Source organism: Podarcis gaigeae (genome assembly GCF_964106915.1).
Source record: "Podarcis gaigeae genome assembly, chromosome: 10".
Classification (NCBI taxonomy): domain Eukaryota; kingdom Metazoa; phylum Chordata; class Lepidosauria; order Squamata; family Lacertidae; genus Podarcis; species Podarcis gaigeae.
In genome coordinates this window covers 29,223,980-29,240,389 of record NC_139686.1, presented here as the reverse complement: position 1 = coordinate 29,240,389, position 16,410 = coordinate 29,223,980, and the positions used below count along the sequence as shown (strand labels likewise).

Genomic DNA, 16,410 nt, shown 5'->3' with positions numbered 1-16,410 from the left:
TCTCCTTTGGGTTGTGAAGTTCATATTTCAGGCGTGCCTTTTGATAGGGGAGGGGAGACACACTTCATGGAAAACAAAAGGGAAGAGCAAGTTGTGGTTGTTGGAGATCACTCCTTTTCACCTTCGCTACTTCACTTTGCAAAGTGGTATTATCTCAAGGCAAATGTATCAATGTTCACAGAACTAAGAGGTTAGGAGGAAATGCAGGATTGTCGCCTTCCTCCCATGCAAATTGATTTGCCAGTTCTTTATTTCCCTTGCCTCTTGTCTCCTAAATAAGATGCAATGGGATGGTGATTTTGAAGAGGGTGGAACGTGCAGCCAGATTTCCTGCGTGCCCAGCTGCTTCCTCCATCTCACACTTCACTCAGACCCTCAGACACCCTGCCAATCCACAGTACAGTACAGTCATATCTTGCATGAAATTAACTTGCACAGTTTCAAACTTGTGTGGTTGGAATAGCTCAAATTAAGAGTCAGAGTTCAGGAAAGCTTGGGGAAAACATGTAAGTTTTAATGGGCAATTTGAAGGTCGTCACAAATGACCTGAGGGAGGCCACTGAGAAGGTGGGTGTGCTTTCACCAAAGAGGCCTGCTTTTGTGTTGTCACCAAGAGACAATCTGCTGGTCATGGAAACATCATCAGGGTAAATTTCAGAAGATCTAAAAGATCAACTTGTTCTACCAAGGAAGGTCATCCGCTAGGTAACTGGGCCCCAAGTTCTTTAGAGCTTTAGATGTCAAGAACAAAACCTTGAACATGGCTCTGTAGCTTATAGGCAGTCAAGTGCAGATCTTTCAACAGTTATTTGAATATGTGTTAAGCTGGGTGTCCCACTAAACACCCAGGCAGCTGCATTTTGCGCAAGCTGCATTTTTCAAACAAGGTGCAAGGTTAACCCTGCAACAGCGCCTTATAGTCTTTGCACAAAGAACAGACTCTACTCCAAAAAAGCTTAAGCCATAATAATCTTGTTACGTGGTGCTGCAAGACTCTGTCATTTTGTTTTTTGCAACAGGCTAATGTGACATGGCTTCCTGTCTGGAAGCATGACCCGTGGGTACTGCAGGGGCTTTCCAGTGGTGATTTCCATGATTGCAGTGAGATATTCTTTAGCCACTGGGCTTTGGGAAATAACCACCCCCATTCTGGGTCATGGATGGAGAAGAAATTTGATTCGGTTCTTATTCAAAGGCAAACCTTCCTAATTCGCATTTTCCAAAACAATATGCAAACCGAAACTCAAGCATTCTTTGGAATTCATGTTTCCCCAATTCCTAAAGTTCATGTCCGCAGCCAAATAATGTGTGTATAAAGATGCACATGTTACTGAAGAAAACATACAACAATGCGTTACGTTAGGGGAAATTGCATACAGAAATTTGTATAGGAGGAGAAATTCACACTGAAATGTCGATGAATTTTCATGTGGACTTTTTAAAGAATAGATTAAAATCGCAAACTGATGTGGAGAACTGAACTTAAGATGAGAAACTGAGAGAAAGTGAAATTGGTTGATTGGCCCACCCCCTCGGCACATGTCTCTCCATGTAAAATGCAGTGTTCGAAACATTCAGGGCATGTCGCACAGAGAAGATTCTCAGTGTTTGAACCATTCTAACAGATAAATTAAGACACCAAGAAATCCACCGAGGCTACTGCCAGACTGTTGGTATTTTGCAGGTGAGATTCAGTCACAATATGACAAATCCAGGTTACTGAATTAAAGTGGATTTGTTGATCCTGTGCAGTGCATCAAACCCACTTCTAAAAATCCCCAGACATTTTGCAGTAAGGAAAGTGACGAGGAAATTATTGGAAAAAGTGGAACCACAATCTCTTTACGCAAAGTCATGTAACCTCCCTGCAAACAAATCAGAATGGATGCTCAATAAACAGTAGACGTCTTCTAACCTCCCCAAAGACTGTATGAATAAATCAGGATGAATGAGCAGTAAACAAATAAACTCTGGAAGTGACCCTGGAGCCTCTGAGCTGGACTTTTGCATTTTTGCTAGGGTTGCCATATGCCTGGAATTTCCTGGACATAGCCAGAATACTGCAGTCAGAAGCAGTCTCCGGGCAGAAACCGCTAAAAATGTCTGGGAAAATCCAGACATATGGCAACCTATGCCGCCAATGTCATTTTGGACAATTTTCCTTAAAAATAGCTCAAAAACTTCCTTTTTTTGCAACCTTGCTCAACAACTTTGGGCAAAACTAAAAAAAGCTAAACAACTCATGTTGTCATGTGGAAAATATACAAAGGTTCTGCGGAAAGCAATTGTTTGCATTGTTGCTGGGTTTGGGGTCATGTTCACACCATACATTTAAATCACACTGCTTTCCCTCCAAAGAATCCTGGGAACTGTAGTTTACCCCTTCAAAGAGCTACAATTCCCACCACTCTTAACAAACCACAGTTCCCAGGATTCATTGAGGAAAGCCAGGTCCTTTAAATGTGTGGTGGAGCTGCGACCTTGGGACTGTATTACAGTGGCGTAGCGTGGGTGGTGCAGGGGGGGCCGGCCGCACCGGGCGCAACATCTGGGGGTTAGGGTTAGGGGGCGCAAATCCACGGGTTAGGGGGCGCAAATCCATGGGTTAGGGGGTGCAAATTACTTGCCTTGCCCCGGGTGCTGACCACCCACGCTACGCCACTGCTGTATTATGCATTTCATTGCCTGTTGCTTCAGAATCTATCTTCTGATACAAATCTGCTTTTCTAGGACAGCAAACCACCTTATTCAAACAAGCTGCCCTGATGACTCTCTTAACATGTAAAATACATTTTAATTATTATTTTTTTGTCTTTTGTAATAATAAGATCAAATTCTGTCTTGTCAAAATAAACAAGAAATATGCCTGGATATTGTTATGTGGCACCTCACTTCTCTGAGCAGTGAGATGTTCCAGCAATATTGATTTCCCGTTGTTTACATAACAAAGGGATGAGCCCGTCAGAGCTGCCCAGCAGGTTTACCTTGAGCAAAAACCAGCTGAAGCTCACAGCAATATTTTCCTTCACCCACTCCACTTCCTTGGACTGATACAGCTCCCTTCTGCTTTTACCTGGTGCAGGTACCACCCCCCTTCCCTCACAGGGCAGCTTCAAGGTCCAGCAAAGAGACTCTGTTGCCATGGAAGGCCTGAGCGGAAAAGCTCACCAGATGGTGGCACAGATGAAACTGATCTCAGGACAAAATGTCACCAAGATGAAAAACTGGATCACACGGAAATAATGTTTCTGATGTCTGCATGTTGAAATGATAACATACTCTTGCAGAAAGAGACACTGTATTTCTCTGTCTTCCCAATCTGCTAAATAAGCAAAGGATGTTGTGGAGGTGGACTATGCTGAGCTAGATGGACCAATGGTAAGACTCAGTACAGTGGTACCTCAGGTTACATACGCTTCAGGTTACAGACTCCACTAACCCAAAAATATTACCTCGGGTTAAGAACTTTGCTTCAGGATGAAAACAGAAATCGTGCTTCGGCGGTGCAGCAGCAGCGGGAGGCCCCCATTAACTAAAATGGTGCTTCAGGTTAAGAACAGTTTCAGGTTAAGTACAGACCTCCGGAACGAATTAAGTACTTAACCCGAGGTACCACTGTATAAAGCAGTTTCCTATGTTACCTAAACAAGCAGCCTGGTGCCTTTGACATGCCATGGTTGTTCAGTCTAACTGCCACCAGGTGGCAGCAGAATCTAGCAGTCCTTTCCCATTTCTCTCTCAGTTCCTGTAGCTGGTCCTTTGCTAAGGACTGTCTACAAGGCCAGCCCATGATATTTTGCTACTTGAGGTGGAACAACAAATGGTACCTTCTTCCCAGGTGAAGGTGCATGGTGCACATGGCTGGCTAGTGCAACCCCTGCAATGCAGGAAAACCTGCAACCTTGGAGATATCAGCATCTCCTCCTCCTCCTTTGGCGATCACTTGTAGCCGAGTAAGATTGTCTTCCATGAACACTGTGACTGTGGAGGCAAATTCTGGATCCACACGTCCTTCCACAGTGGGGACATTGGTTTCTGGGTGGGAGTTGATCACGGTGTGGATTTGCCAAGCGTGCCTTCCTCTTAGCACGTTTCTCCTTTCATCTTGAGTTCAAGCATCTTCAGATCCCATGCCACTTTTGATAAAGGCTGCTCTCCAACTGGAGCACCCGCAGGCCAGTTCTTCCCAGTTGTTGGTGTTTATACTACATTATTTTACATTTGCCTTGAGGGAGTCTTTAAACCTCTTTTGTTTATCAGCACCACACTCTAACCAACTGAGCTATCCAGTTAGCAAGTCAACAAGCATAACTTCAGGAACTAGGCTTCAACAGGCAAGCTTGATTTTTGGCTGATTTTTTTCACACCAGGGTTGAGCAGCCAACTGGCTGATTGCCAGGTGAGGAACAAGTTCGGACTGCCAGCCCTTGTTCTCCAACACTGAAGGCAGCACTGAAGGCAGTCATCCAATGATACCCTTAGCCTTCATGAATTTGGCTAATCTGCTTTTAAAGTATCCAAGCTATATTTTTCATTGTATGGGTGGAATAATACTAATACTACTACTACTACTACTACTACTACTACTACTACTACTATTACTAATACTAATACTAATACTAATACTAATACTAATACTAATAATCGGAGAGAACTCCAGAGTTCCTTGAATTTGGCTTGGTAGTAAGTTGGCAGCTAGTGTAATTCTCTCAGGACTGATGCTGTATGATCCGTAAGGAGCTGACCATAGCTGCAGGGTCTGAACCATCTTCAAGGGCAGCCCCACAAAGAATGCATTGCAGTAATCCATTGGGAAGGTTATGCGCCATGCGTCAGAGCGGCAAGGCTGTCCTTTTCTTGGAACAGCTGCAGCTGGTGAGCCGGCCGCTGTTAGATGTGACGTTTACCTTTTCCCTACAGTAAACAGAGACTATGCTGGGTTGGCACACGCCACACCCTCTCTCTTGCCACACAAACCTGCCCTGCCCTCCCCACTTGTGTGGAGTTTGGTTTCTCCTTCAGTGGCGCCAGGTGTAGCGCCTGTCAGTCACCTTTTAAACCTGGTTTAATGAAAATCTCCCCGGTGGTGGTGGCCGGGACTGGGTTCTCTGCTGTAAAAAGGAGTGGGTGAGAAGGGAGCTTGTTTCCTTTCCCTCATAGATGCCTGCATCTCAAGGCCTCACGTGGGCCTCTGCACAAGCCCCCCATTGTTGCCTGAGCCTTCGCGGCCGGGAGTGGAAGGGGGAGCAGGGGGAGACCTGCTGTGGCTCCTTTAGCCGATTAGCCTTATTAATAGAAATTAAACCCCGTCTGTGAGCTCTGAAAGCCCCTACACGCTCCCTCCCTACCTGTGCTCTTACTCCTTTCCCCCCCTGACAGGAATGTATAGATAGGGAAGCGGGTGAGGAAGGGAAAGACGTTAAGAAGCTTATGAGGATTAGAAACCAAGGCCTTTCACTTCTGGGACTTGTGAGGGTAGGTCTTAAAACCTACCTGGGCTCATTGGTGACATGAGTGCCAGCTTGGGGGTTTTTTCCCCCCTACGGTGGCCTAACCTCACCCCCACTGCTTTTGCCCTCAGAAATATTGTGCCAACAGAATCTCTCTACCCTCCCATGGTGCGCTTTTCAGGGCTGCCATTTTTCCACCCCTTGATCTTGTAAAACAACAACAACAACCTTCCCGCAACAGGTTAACAGTCGCATTCCATGCACAATACATTTTGAAGCTGGTGGGACTTACTTCTGAGCAGATTGCAGCATCAAATACATAAATATGAAGACATCTTAACTACTTCTTGCAATACACCAGAAAGAAAAACTTGCACAAAATGGGGAAACTGTAATGAATGCACACAACTAGTATTTTCAGAGAGGGCTCTCACTCAAAGATACTACAATACTATAGCACCATGGGGCTTGCTGTGGAGATGGGAAAAGAACAGTGACCATTTTCAAAAGACACAGTGATTTTAGCCTATAAAGTGCCTGTAATTTGCGATAGGGAGATTTTTAGAGAGTCAAACACCATGGAATTTTAATGTAGCCATCATAGTAAACATGGACTTTCTGACTATACCTGTCCATTTCTGAATATTCATATAATATAGATACCTTCTTTTGATCTTGACGTTTTCTCTCTCATATACACACCATGAAAGGAACCTTATTTTGGCTGTCCCCTCGCCCCCCATGATATTATGAATGTGAAACATGCAGTAAGGAACTATTCATCAGTTTTTCTCACGAGTTATTGACAGTTAATTGTGACTTCATCCAAATGGGTTTTAATCCATTCTAATCCAAACTGATTAAAATCCATTAAAAAAACAAACCACTATTGACTTTTTGCGGTTTGGAAACGCATTGAAAAGTATGGGATGAACAAATGACTTGCAGGAAGGTGTGTAAACGCCTTACAGGCAAATCAGTTCCAATGGGAGATGAATGCCACTGACGCACAAGTGCTCCACAACTATGGCATAAGCTTTTTGTAAATGAAATCAGGATGAATGTTCAATAAACGAGTCATCCAGAAAAGCACTTAATTAAGCATCTGTAAGGTGCACTGAAATGCAACGTGAAGTCGTTGTTTAAATTGTCTGCAGATGGAGCTGTTGCTTTACTTACCATTGGCATGGTTAGGGAATGCATGGGATAGTTGTCTAGATGTTAGTGCTATGGTGAATCTGACCCTGAACACGACTGCTTCTCATAGGACAATGTAGAGGCATGAGGCTCCCTGGGATGTTCATCTTGACCTCTGCATGTTCCCTGCTCTGAGATTGTGTCTTGTCAGTGTCATGCCCCAGGATGGCATCCTGCCAGCATCATTCCTGCAACTTTATTATGCCCTGGTCTCGGGAGCCAGAACCAATGCCCTCCCCTCCTCAAACCCTGCAGGAAAACCTCAAAAGCAGAGAGGGAGGAAGCTTAAAGACTCTTGCCCTCTCCCAGCTACCTCTCACTTTGGAGAAGCTGGATTACAGGGGGATTGTGGCCCAGGCATGCCGGCTCTGCTCCTTCCCATTGGCTGGGAAAGCCTCTTAAAAGTGGAGAAGTGGTTTCTTTCTGCTAGGTCAGCAACCTATGATTCTTTAGCGACTTTAAAACATAAGCAGCTGCTGACCCACATCCATGCGGTAAACACTTTGGTGCTTGAGCTGCAGGCTTCGCAGAGCCAAGGGGACTCTGGAGGAGGGCCTGGAAGCAGCTATTGATCACCACAAGAAGACCCCATCCGCACCAGGCTTTCAGGATCTTTGAGAGCTGAGGTTTCTGCTGGCTAGGAAAGAAGGATGCAAGAAATCAGAAGGCTTCTTCCAGGGGTTCTCATTGGATGTCTGTCATGGAGTGAGTTCTGAAAGGTTGTCCCCTCCTTCTTCAAACTAGCCCCAGGCACTAGGAAGCGCTCCTTGGATCCTTCTCCTTGGAAGTCAAAAAGTGAAAGGGAAGGCACAGCCCACCCCAGGTCTGTATTTTAATATGGAGCATGCTATTTTGTATGTCAGGTGTTAGCATTGTTATATGCGTTGGGAATTAGTGACCCAAGGAGGATGCCCAAATGGTTTCAACTCAGGATGAATACTGGTGTCATAACATACTGAGCAAGGGATGCTCTTAATTTGCCCTGGATGCTTTCCTTTGTGCTGCTTGTGCATTCAGGTGGAGAGTCTCTGCTGTTTTAGGTTTGGGGATCCTAGGAACTGGCCTCCCGGGTCTTGCAACAAAATTTGGAGTTTGTGTTGAGTCCCTTATTTTGCGGAACCCTGTGTCCTGGGTTATGTTGTCTTGGCTTGTTTTAAAAAGAGTGCATATGAGCCATATTGATTACTGGACCTGAAGGGAAATCTCTGCTCCCCTGGAGTCTGATTATTTTTATGTGAGACTCTGTGTGCGTGTACATGCTCTGTATAGATATGTACATGTAGGCCTCAGGCTAAGAGACAGTGGCCAAAAAAAGAGGAGACACATCACCAAGAAGAAGAAGAAGATGGTGAAAGAGGACACCAATCTGCATGAAAAATGGCATGTGCTGATCTATATGTATATATGCATATGTGGAAATAATTACCAAAATTTAAGTAGAAACACAAAACGGGGAAGACTGTTACCTGGTGGTTTTTGTGCCAGTTCAGTCTGCTGCCCAGGTGTTAGGTTTTGCTTATTTTTATATTCCTGGAGCCTTCAGACTGAGGCAATTTACAAGTAAAGTGGAAGCCTGTCTCTGTATCCATGAAGGCTAGCAAAACTGAGAGAATGGGGGGCAAACAAGCTTCTAAGGCGGGTTTCTATCAGGTCTGGGGAACTTTTGGCCCTCCAGATGTTGTTGGGCTCCAACTCCCATCAGCCCCAGCCAGCATGTCAGTGGTGATGGATCATGGGAGTTGGAGTCCAGGAACATCTGGAGGGCCAGAGTTTCCCCACCCCTGGTCTGCATGTTATAGATCCCATGCAAAGGCCATTTTAAATGATGGCTCATAATACAGTGAGTTATTTGTGTGGAGCAGATAACTTTGCAGTTCAAGTGCTTTTTTATTGTGCCACTGAAAATTCTGTGTTTGGCAACTATAATGTATTAACTACCATGAATATGGTCTACAAAACATCATTGCAAAAGGATCTACCCTGTTGAATCCTTTGCATGTCGGCAAAAATGCACAAGTGTCCTCCAGGCTGGCTCAATACATTTGGCTGCCTGAAGCAAAAGACAGGATGGCGCCTGTTCCTGTTCCATGTACAAAAGCCAACCAGACTGGCAGCTGAATGTCACTTTGACAATGGCAAATGGGACAGCATCCTCCTGAGGACAGCAGGCTAGCTTAGAGGGTGCAGGGCATGCTACAAGGCACACACAGTTCTTTCCTGCTCATCAACATTTGCCGCCTGAGGTGGCTGCCTCACTCTGCCTCATGGTAGGACTGGCCCTGAGCATTAAATTGACATCTAGTGCAGAAACAGGGAGTGAAAGTCCAAGTCCCAGTGCTGTAGCTTCTATCAGTATTGCTGTGTTGGCTCTCCTCCAGAGACAACTAGGGATGCCAGAGATTTCTAGCGGAAAATGGAAACGAGAGCAGAAATTGCCCATGCTGACTTACTATTTGTCCCATGTCCAGAATGGAAATAAATCCCAGGAATATGATCAGCATTGGCTGCTGCTGGTGCTTTTAGTCTGCAGATGTAAGTTTTCTCTGCCCCTCCATTCGCATTGTTTCCTTTGCACTGAAATGAATGGGGTGGAATAACGCAATGCTAATGTAATTGCAAAAAATGTAATTAATTACATAAATTATGTGAGTTAGGTAATTTCACCGTAGTGGACAGTGAGGTGAATAACGTGGGTGATAGGTGGAAGACGAACTGCAACAGAATGGAAGCACAGCTGCATGCGATAAATACAACCCCAGAGATAACACAGCATAAGAGCACTTGCCCAGTGCTGATCCCACAGGTGCTGGCGCAGCCCAGTGCCTGGTAAGGACCTGGAGTTTCCCTGCAATGGGCATCAGCTGTACACATCTTCCTCTTGGGTACAGATGAGGTACCACGGTAGTTACAGTCCTGCGAGACACTATTGGTGTTGCCACAGCCACTGAAGCGCCACAGGATCTGGTAGCATGGCCTCCTGATGCTAATGCTATAATAACCTCCCCATTGCCAGCATGCTCAGTATCACAAAGGTCATGTGTTGTTGCACTGGAAAACTTGCGGAGGGGGTAGCAAACTTACATAGACATTCTTGACCAGCTTAAGGCTTTGAGACACCTCCACTGCCCCCTTCCAATCCCCTGTTTACACCCACACTTTTGTACTCAACCATAGCAATTGCACACAGGCAAATAATCTGTCTGGCATGCACTCACACAATAATTGCTTAATTTGTGCTCTTGGTCACAACTTTTGGCCTATTTGTCTGCGTTTAAGGTCTTTCAGAAGAAGGGGCCATTGTTTTCTGCGTTACAGCAGCATGCAGAGCCTTCAGCAAAAGATGGTATTAATGGTTTTTAATCACACCACAGATCATGGTACTTTAACATTTAAAGCTAGACAAAGAGTGGGAGAGGAAATCCAAGGACCAGAGGGGAATAAACAAGCCTGAAACTCAAGGGGGAAAGAGAAAGTGTCAGAGCCTAGATATTCTGGCTCCAAGCTGGAGATACGTTGCTATGTCTCCTGACTGTCCAGAGGAAGTAGCTGTGCCAGAAATGCCAGTTCTTTGCTTCTTGCTGTTTCCATGAAAGTATTATAGAATCATAGAATTGTAGAGTTGGAAGGGACCCTGAGGAGCATCTAGTCCTACCTCTGCAATGCAGGAATCTCAACTAAAGTATCTATGACAGATGGCCATCTAACTTCTGCTTAAATACTTCTAATGAAGGAGAATCCACCACCTCATGAGGAAGTCCATTCCACTGTTGAACAGCTCTTACCGTCAGAAAGTTCCTTCTGATGTTTAGTCGGAATCTCCTTTCTTGTTAATTGAAACCACTGGATCAAGCCCTACCCTCCAGAGCAGGAGGAAACAGGCTTGAGATATTTGAAGATGGCTATCATATCTCCTCTCAGTTGCCTTTTCTCCCAGGCTAAACATACCCAGGTCCCTCAAAAAATCGAAGAGGTTCTATATGTTATACAACAATTAATTGGTTTTTGGTTGTATTATTGATGTTGAATTGAGATTTAAACCTAAGTGGCTTGAGACCAGATTCCCTGAAAGAGTGACTTTCCCCTTATATACTGACTGAATATTAAGATCTGCTTCAGAGGTCCTGTTCTGAGTGATCCTTCAAATGAAGCCAAGTGGGTAAGGAACAGGAAGAGGCCCCTTTCAGTAGTGGTACCCCAGTTATGGTATAGCCTTCTCAGAGAGGTTCATCTGGTGCCATCTTTATGGATTTTCAGAGAAAGGGGAAGTATCCTTTTACTCACCCAGGCATTTCAAGCAACTTGTTTCACAAACTGGGCCTCTTACATCTGAACTGAATTTTAAATTGTGTTTCAGTTGCATTTTAGTCTTAATTAATCATCTTTAGTTCCTATTGCTTTATGCTACATTTTGATGCTGCAGTGTTTATTTACTGCAGCTATTGCCTTGTTGAGCAGCACTGTTAGTCCCTTGCATGAGTTTGCCTTCAGACATAGTTATTGCCCTACTTCAGATTGAAAGAGGGAGGGGAAGCACATGAACAGAAACGAGGCTGAAGGGAGACAATGGGAGCTGCTTGTCTGTATCTGCATCCTCTGTTCTCTTCTGTTCCTGCAGCACCACTCATCTCGCTCGCTTTCGGGTTCCTGCCCGTGGTTGACCAATGGGGAAGGGCCATGCTGAGGATGGCCACCTGCCAGAAAGAGCAAAGCCTCCAGATGGTGGCTGGGGCTGGATAGTACTCTTTGGTTGCTTTATCATCACTGGCTTTTCCTATGCCTTTCCAAAGGCAGTGAGCATATATTTCAAGGAGCTGATGCATGACTTCCATGTGGGCTATAGTGACACAGCTTGGATCTCATCTATCATGCTGGCTATGTTGTATGGAACAGGTAAGGATCCCACGACTCTGTCCCATGAAACACTTCCTTGTCTGTGCTGATAAAATTTACGCAGCCATGAAAGCAAAGATCTAGCCAAGGATCTCACTGGTTTATTGTGAGTGGCCTCCTTAACCACCTCTCTTCATTCCCACCGACAGTCTGCCGCTTTTCTGAGCAGAATGAGCTTTCACGCAGCTCCCCTCCTGGATTCCTATAACTTCAGCTGCCCTGGTGCCCCAGACCCCTGCAGTCCAAAGTATTTCTGGCCCCCAGATCTGAGGGGTGGGAAAGCAAATAACTAATTGAGTAAACTTTCTTGTGTTGCAGTGGTTGAATGCTGGCAAGCATTCTTTGACATTGCTTTGCACATTGCAATGTCAATGGCTGGGCCAGAGAACAAAATGCTTGCAGACAAATAGCCAGCAGTCAGAAGTTTGAGGTGCGGGGCTACTTTTCTGTTTGCCTTTGAAGTATAAGAGTGCCAGAGAGCATCTTCCAGACATTCAGGCAGTTCTTCTCCCAAGCGAGAACAGGAAATCACACGTCGCTTTACTTTTTCTTCCCCTTTTTATTTAACCCAGGCCTTTCCTCCCTTTCTTGTTTCTTTGATTCTCTGCAGGGCCGGTGAGCAGCATTTTGGTGAACCAGTTCGGGTGCCGGCCTGTGATGCTTGTTGGGGGGCTCCTGGCTTCCTCTGGGATGATTCTAGCCTCCTTCACCACCAACATTATTGAGCTGTACCTGACGGCTGGTGTGCTGACAGGTTAGCGTTGGGCAAGGGGGCTGGGCAGAAAGCAGTGCCACATGGGAATGCATCTGGAAGTGATAGGTGGCATGAGAAATTGTCAGAGTGGTGTGAAAGTGCAAAAGGGAGGAAAGAACATGATGCTCGCAGCATTTTCATACACGTGATGCTAAATGCACCTCTTGGGCTCCTTTGGGCTCCTTGTGAGCATTATTGGTGATATCAGCTAGGCTTCTGTGTTTGCTTTGCAAATTCTGTGATTGAGTGGAGCCCAATCAAGAGGTACTGTCTTCATGACATAGAACTTCAAATAATAGTCTGAAATAACTCTGAAGTGTTATAAATTGCATGGATGAATTCTATATTCAGGAACTGGCTGTGCAAAGGGGACCTCAGTTGATAAACCAGGATCTTGAAACCTATACAGTGGAACCTTGGGTTATGAACGTGATCTGTGCTGGAAGCACGTTCGCAACCCGCACCGTTCGCAACCTGCAGTGCCACGTCTGCGCATGTGCAGGTCGAGATCCAGTGCTTCTGCGCATGCGCAAAGCACAATTTAGTGCCTCTTCGCATGCATGAGTGCCGAAACCCGGAAGTAACCGGTTCCAGTACTTCCGGGTTCGGCGCAGTGCGTAACCCGAAATCACGTAACCTGAAGTGTCTGTAACCCGAGGTACCACTGTACATCTCTTAAGGCCACAATCCTATTTTCTCACCTATTATTCACAAATCCCTTTATACCCCACAGGTTTAGGCATGGCTCTGAACTTTCAGCCTTCTCTGATCATGTTAGGGTCCTACTTTGACAAGCGCAGACCTCTTGCCAATGGGCTCGCTGCGGCCGGGAGTCCCGTCTTCCTTTCAGCCCTCTCTCCACTGGGCCAAGTCTTGCTGGAGAAGTTTGGCTGGCGAGGGGGATTCCTCATCATGGGGGGACTCCTGCTTAACTGCTGCACCTGCGGAGCAGTCATGAGACCCTTGGAGCTGAACAGGAAGAAGAAAGGAGAGGAAGCCCAGGACAAGTATGAAGCCAAAGAAATGCTGCCCATGGGAGGAAGAGCCGAAGAGGCTGTCAGCACCACGGACAGCGCCAAGAAGTCAAATAAAGCCAAGAAGAAGAAGAAGCCCAAGAAAGGGAAGAAGCTGTTGGATTTTTCTATCTTCAAAAACCGGGGTTTCGTCATTTACGCCATTGCCAAGTTCATCATGGTCTTAGGTCTCTTTGTGCCCACCATATTGCTAGTCAACTATGCCAAAGACTCAGGAGTGCCAGACAAAGAGGCCGCTTTCCTCCTGTCCATCATTGGTTTCATAGACATCTTTGCCCGCCCATCCTGCGGGATACTTGCTGGGCTGAAGCGGGTGCGGCCCCATGTGACCTACTTGTTCAGCTTCGCTATGCTCTTCAATGGCCTGACAGATATCTTCAGCGCCAGGGCCACCGATTACACGGCCCTTGTCATTTTCTGCATTTTCTTTGGCATCTCCTACGGGATGGTGGGGGCCCTGCAGTTTGAAGTGCTCATGGCCATCATTGGGTCACAGAAGTTCTCCAGCGCCATCGGGCTTGTGCTGCTCATTGAGGCCTTTGCTGTGCTCATCGGACCTCCCTCCGCAGGTAAGTCTTGGGCACCTGTTACCTGCACTCATTTCCGCAGAGCTTAATTGAGGGCGGGGCTTCCATGAAAGAGCCCACCCCAAAGACAAAAACTTCATAAAAGTAATAATAAAGAGCAGGGTGCATTTGAACATTTGCAGAAAGCTATCCCATCCCACTGATGAGTCTCAGTATATCTGTGGTTAGGAGCCAGGGTTTGGGGGTTTAGTTTTTATTAAATTATTATTAAATTATTATTTTATTAAATTTTTATTAAATCACTTTTTCTTCTGGGGAGTTCATGCCTGATCGTCTCCCATTTTCTTTCCACAACAATCCTTTAAGGTAGGTTAGGCTGAAAGAAGGGCTGGCCCAAGACCACCAAGTGGACTTCACAGCTGAGTAGAGATTAGACTGACCCTGTAACCATCACACTGGCTGTCAGGTCAGGGGTGTGTGGCTTCTTAGGAGATTTGGCCACATGAAGGTGGTGCAACACCTTAACCATGTGTTTCTCCTGGAAATGCCAATATTCCTGCTGAAATAGCTTGCAAATACCTTAGGGATTCTGTTCTCTCTCCAGCCAAACTGACCTAACATGGTGTCTTCCTATCATGCCAGAATACTGGTTTATTTCACAGGATAGGACATCTCCAGTTTGCAGGTAGATCCCACTTGACATTTTACTATGCACATGGGCTCTCTGAAGAAGAACAGGCAACTTACTATGGAAAGCACACATTCCTGCCTGCCTGCCTTACCAGTTTCTGTGTGTATCTTGGCTGGCTTAAAAAGGGATGACTGACAGTGCTGGGAGTAAGTGACCCAGCCATCTTATTTTTCTCTAAATCCTTTTTCATTCTGACTCCCCTCCACCTCTTACACACATATGCCTTAAAGTCCTATGAAGTCCCCCTTGGTTCATTTAATATACTACGTGGTGGCAAAGCGTATTTATTGCCAAGTGTGTTGTTCCAGGGTGGCCCAAGGAACCTGATCCCTACCTTTGCAACCCTCAGCATCACTCTCCCTTTGTTGCTTTTCTTCCACAAGCACACAGTCCCTCTACCTGCTAGCCCTATGGGCTACCTAACATCACCATTAACTGAACCCTGAAGCAGCACTGAGAACAGAGTTAAGCACTAGAAACTTGGGGGAGTAAGACTTAGAAGTGAGGGTTGTGAGCTGTGTGCGTACAGGCCAGCCCAGATTCACCTCCAACCCAAGCTAGGGTGGATAACATGTGGCCCTCGAGATGTTGTTAGACTGCAGCTTCCATCATCATGGGCCATTGGGAAGCCACAAGTCAGCTACCCCTGCCTTAAAGAAAGAACTTGCTCATCCTCTTTCTTCCATAGTTGTATCCTACCATCTCTGCTGCTTCAGTGACCAGGCAGGGGAATGCATGGAACTAAGGAGAGGGGAAAATATACTGACTGTGGGTACCATTTTCTGCCTTGATGTCTACATTTTGTGAGCTTTCAAGCAGCACAGGCTCCAGTTTCTGAGGAAGTGCTTTAATATGGCATCAACATGAAATTGTGGGAGGTTGCTATAATACAGCTATGCTATGCTCTCTCTCTTTGTCTTTTTTTAAAATCCCAGGACGATTGGTGGATGCGCTCAAGAAATACGAGGTTATCTTCTACCTGGCTGGCTCGGAGGTTGTGTTGTCGTCTCTGTTCCTGGCTGTGGCTTCTTACTGCTGCCTGAGCCGGAAGGAAAAGAAGAACTCTCAGCCAGAGAACCCTGCAGACGGAGGTGGCAGTGAAACGGAGGAAGCAGAATCAGATGTCCCGGAAGCAGAGGACCACCCTGGAGACAACCACCACCTCTCCCGCAACATTAACAATGCAGGGGGTGATGCAGTGAACCACATTGCAGAGAACAGGAACGTGGATGGAGCTGGCAGGCTGGAAGGGGAGGGCGTAGCTTTGGTACCGGGGGGCTGCGATGCTGACCAGACAGTGGAAAGAGACAGTTTTTAGCTATGTGGAGCTCAGCTTTGATGAACAAGAGACAATGTAATGTTGCTATTGTATGGGGTCTGGTCCAACCTAAGGAGGAGCGTACATGGAAAACTGCTGTTTCTGGATGCTGAGATGAGATAGACCGAGTCTCAAGAGTAGTGATGTTTATATGTGTAAAGGCACAATGGTACAGTGGTACCTTGGTTTTTGAGCGTCTCAGAAGTCGAACGTTTCAGCTTTTGAATGCTGAAAACCTGGAAGTAAATGCTTCTATTTTTGAATGCTTTTCGGAAGCCGAACATGCCATGTGGTTTCTGCATTGAGTTTTCCGGACATAATTGCTTCCAGAAATGCATGCTTCGGTTTTCAAATGTTTCGGAAGTCGAATGGTTTTCTGGAATGGATTAAGTTCGAAAACCGAGGTTCCACTATACTGTGAACGGAAATTTGAAGGAATCCAAGCCACAGGGCTCCCCTGAATGGCTTGCAGAATTATGTAATGCTTTTCAACACAGCTGGGGGTTGTCCCCCATGTACTGACAAACACTTAAATTAGGAGATTTTAAT

The 16,410-nt window shown here is 45.9% G+C and overlaps 1 protein-coding gene across 1 annotated transcript; it reads left to right on the top strand.

The window, feature by feature from the left end:
• Positions 1-6,955: 6,955 nt before the first annotated feature.
• Positions 6,956-16,410, top strand: SLC16A8 (solute carrier family 16 member 8). The gene is made up of 5 exons (XM_083698491.1): positions 6,956-7,470; positions 11,263-11,537; positions 12,148-12,291; positions 13,025-13,894; positions 15,479-16,410. Exons 2-5 carry the CDS (start codon positions 11,309-11,311, stop codon positions 15,859-15,861), a joined length of 1,626 nt encoding a protein of 541 aa, XP_083554617.1. The 5' UTR covers positions 6,956-7,470; positions 11,263-11,308; the 3' UTR covers positions 15,862-16,410.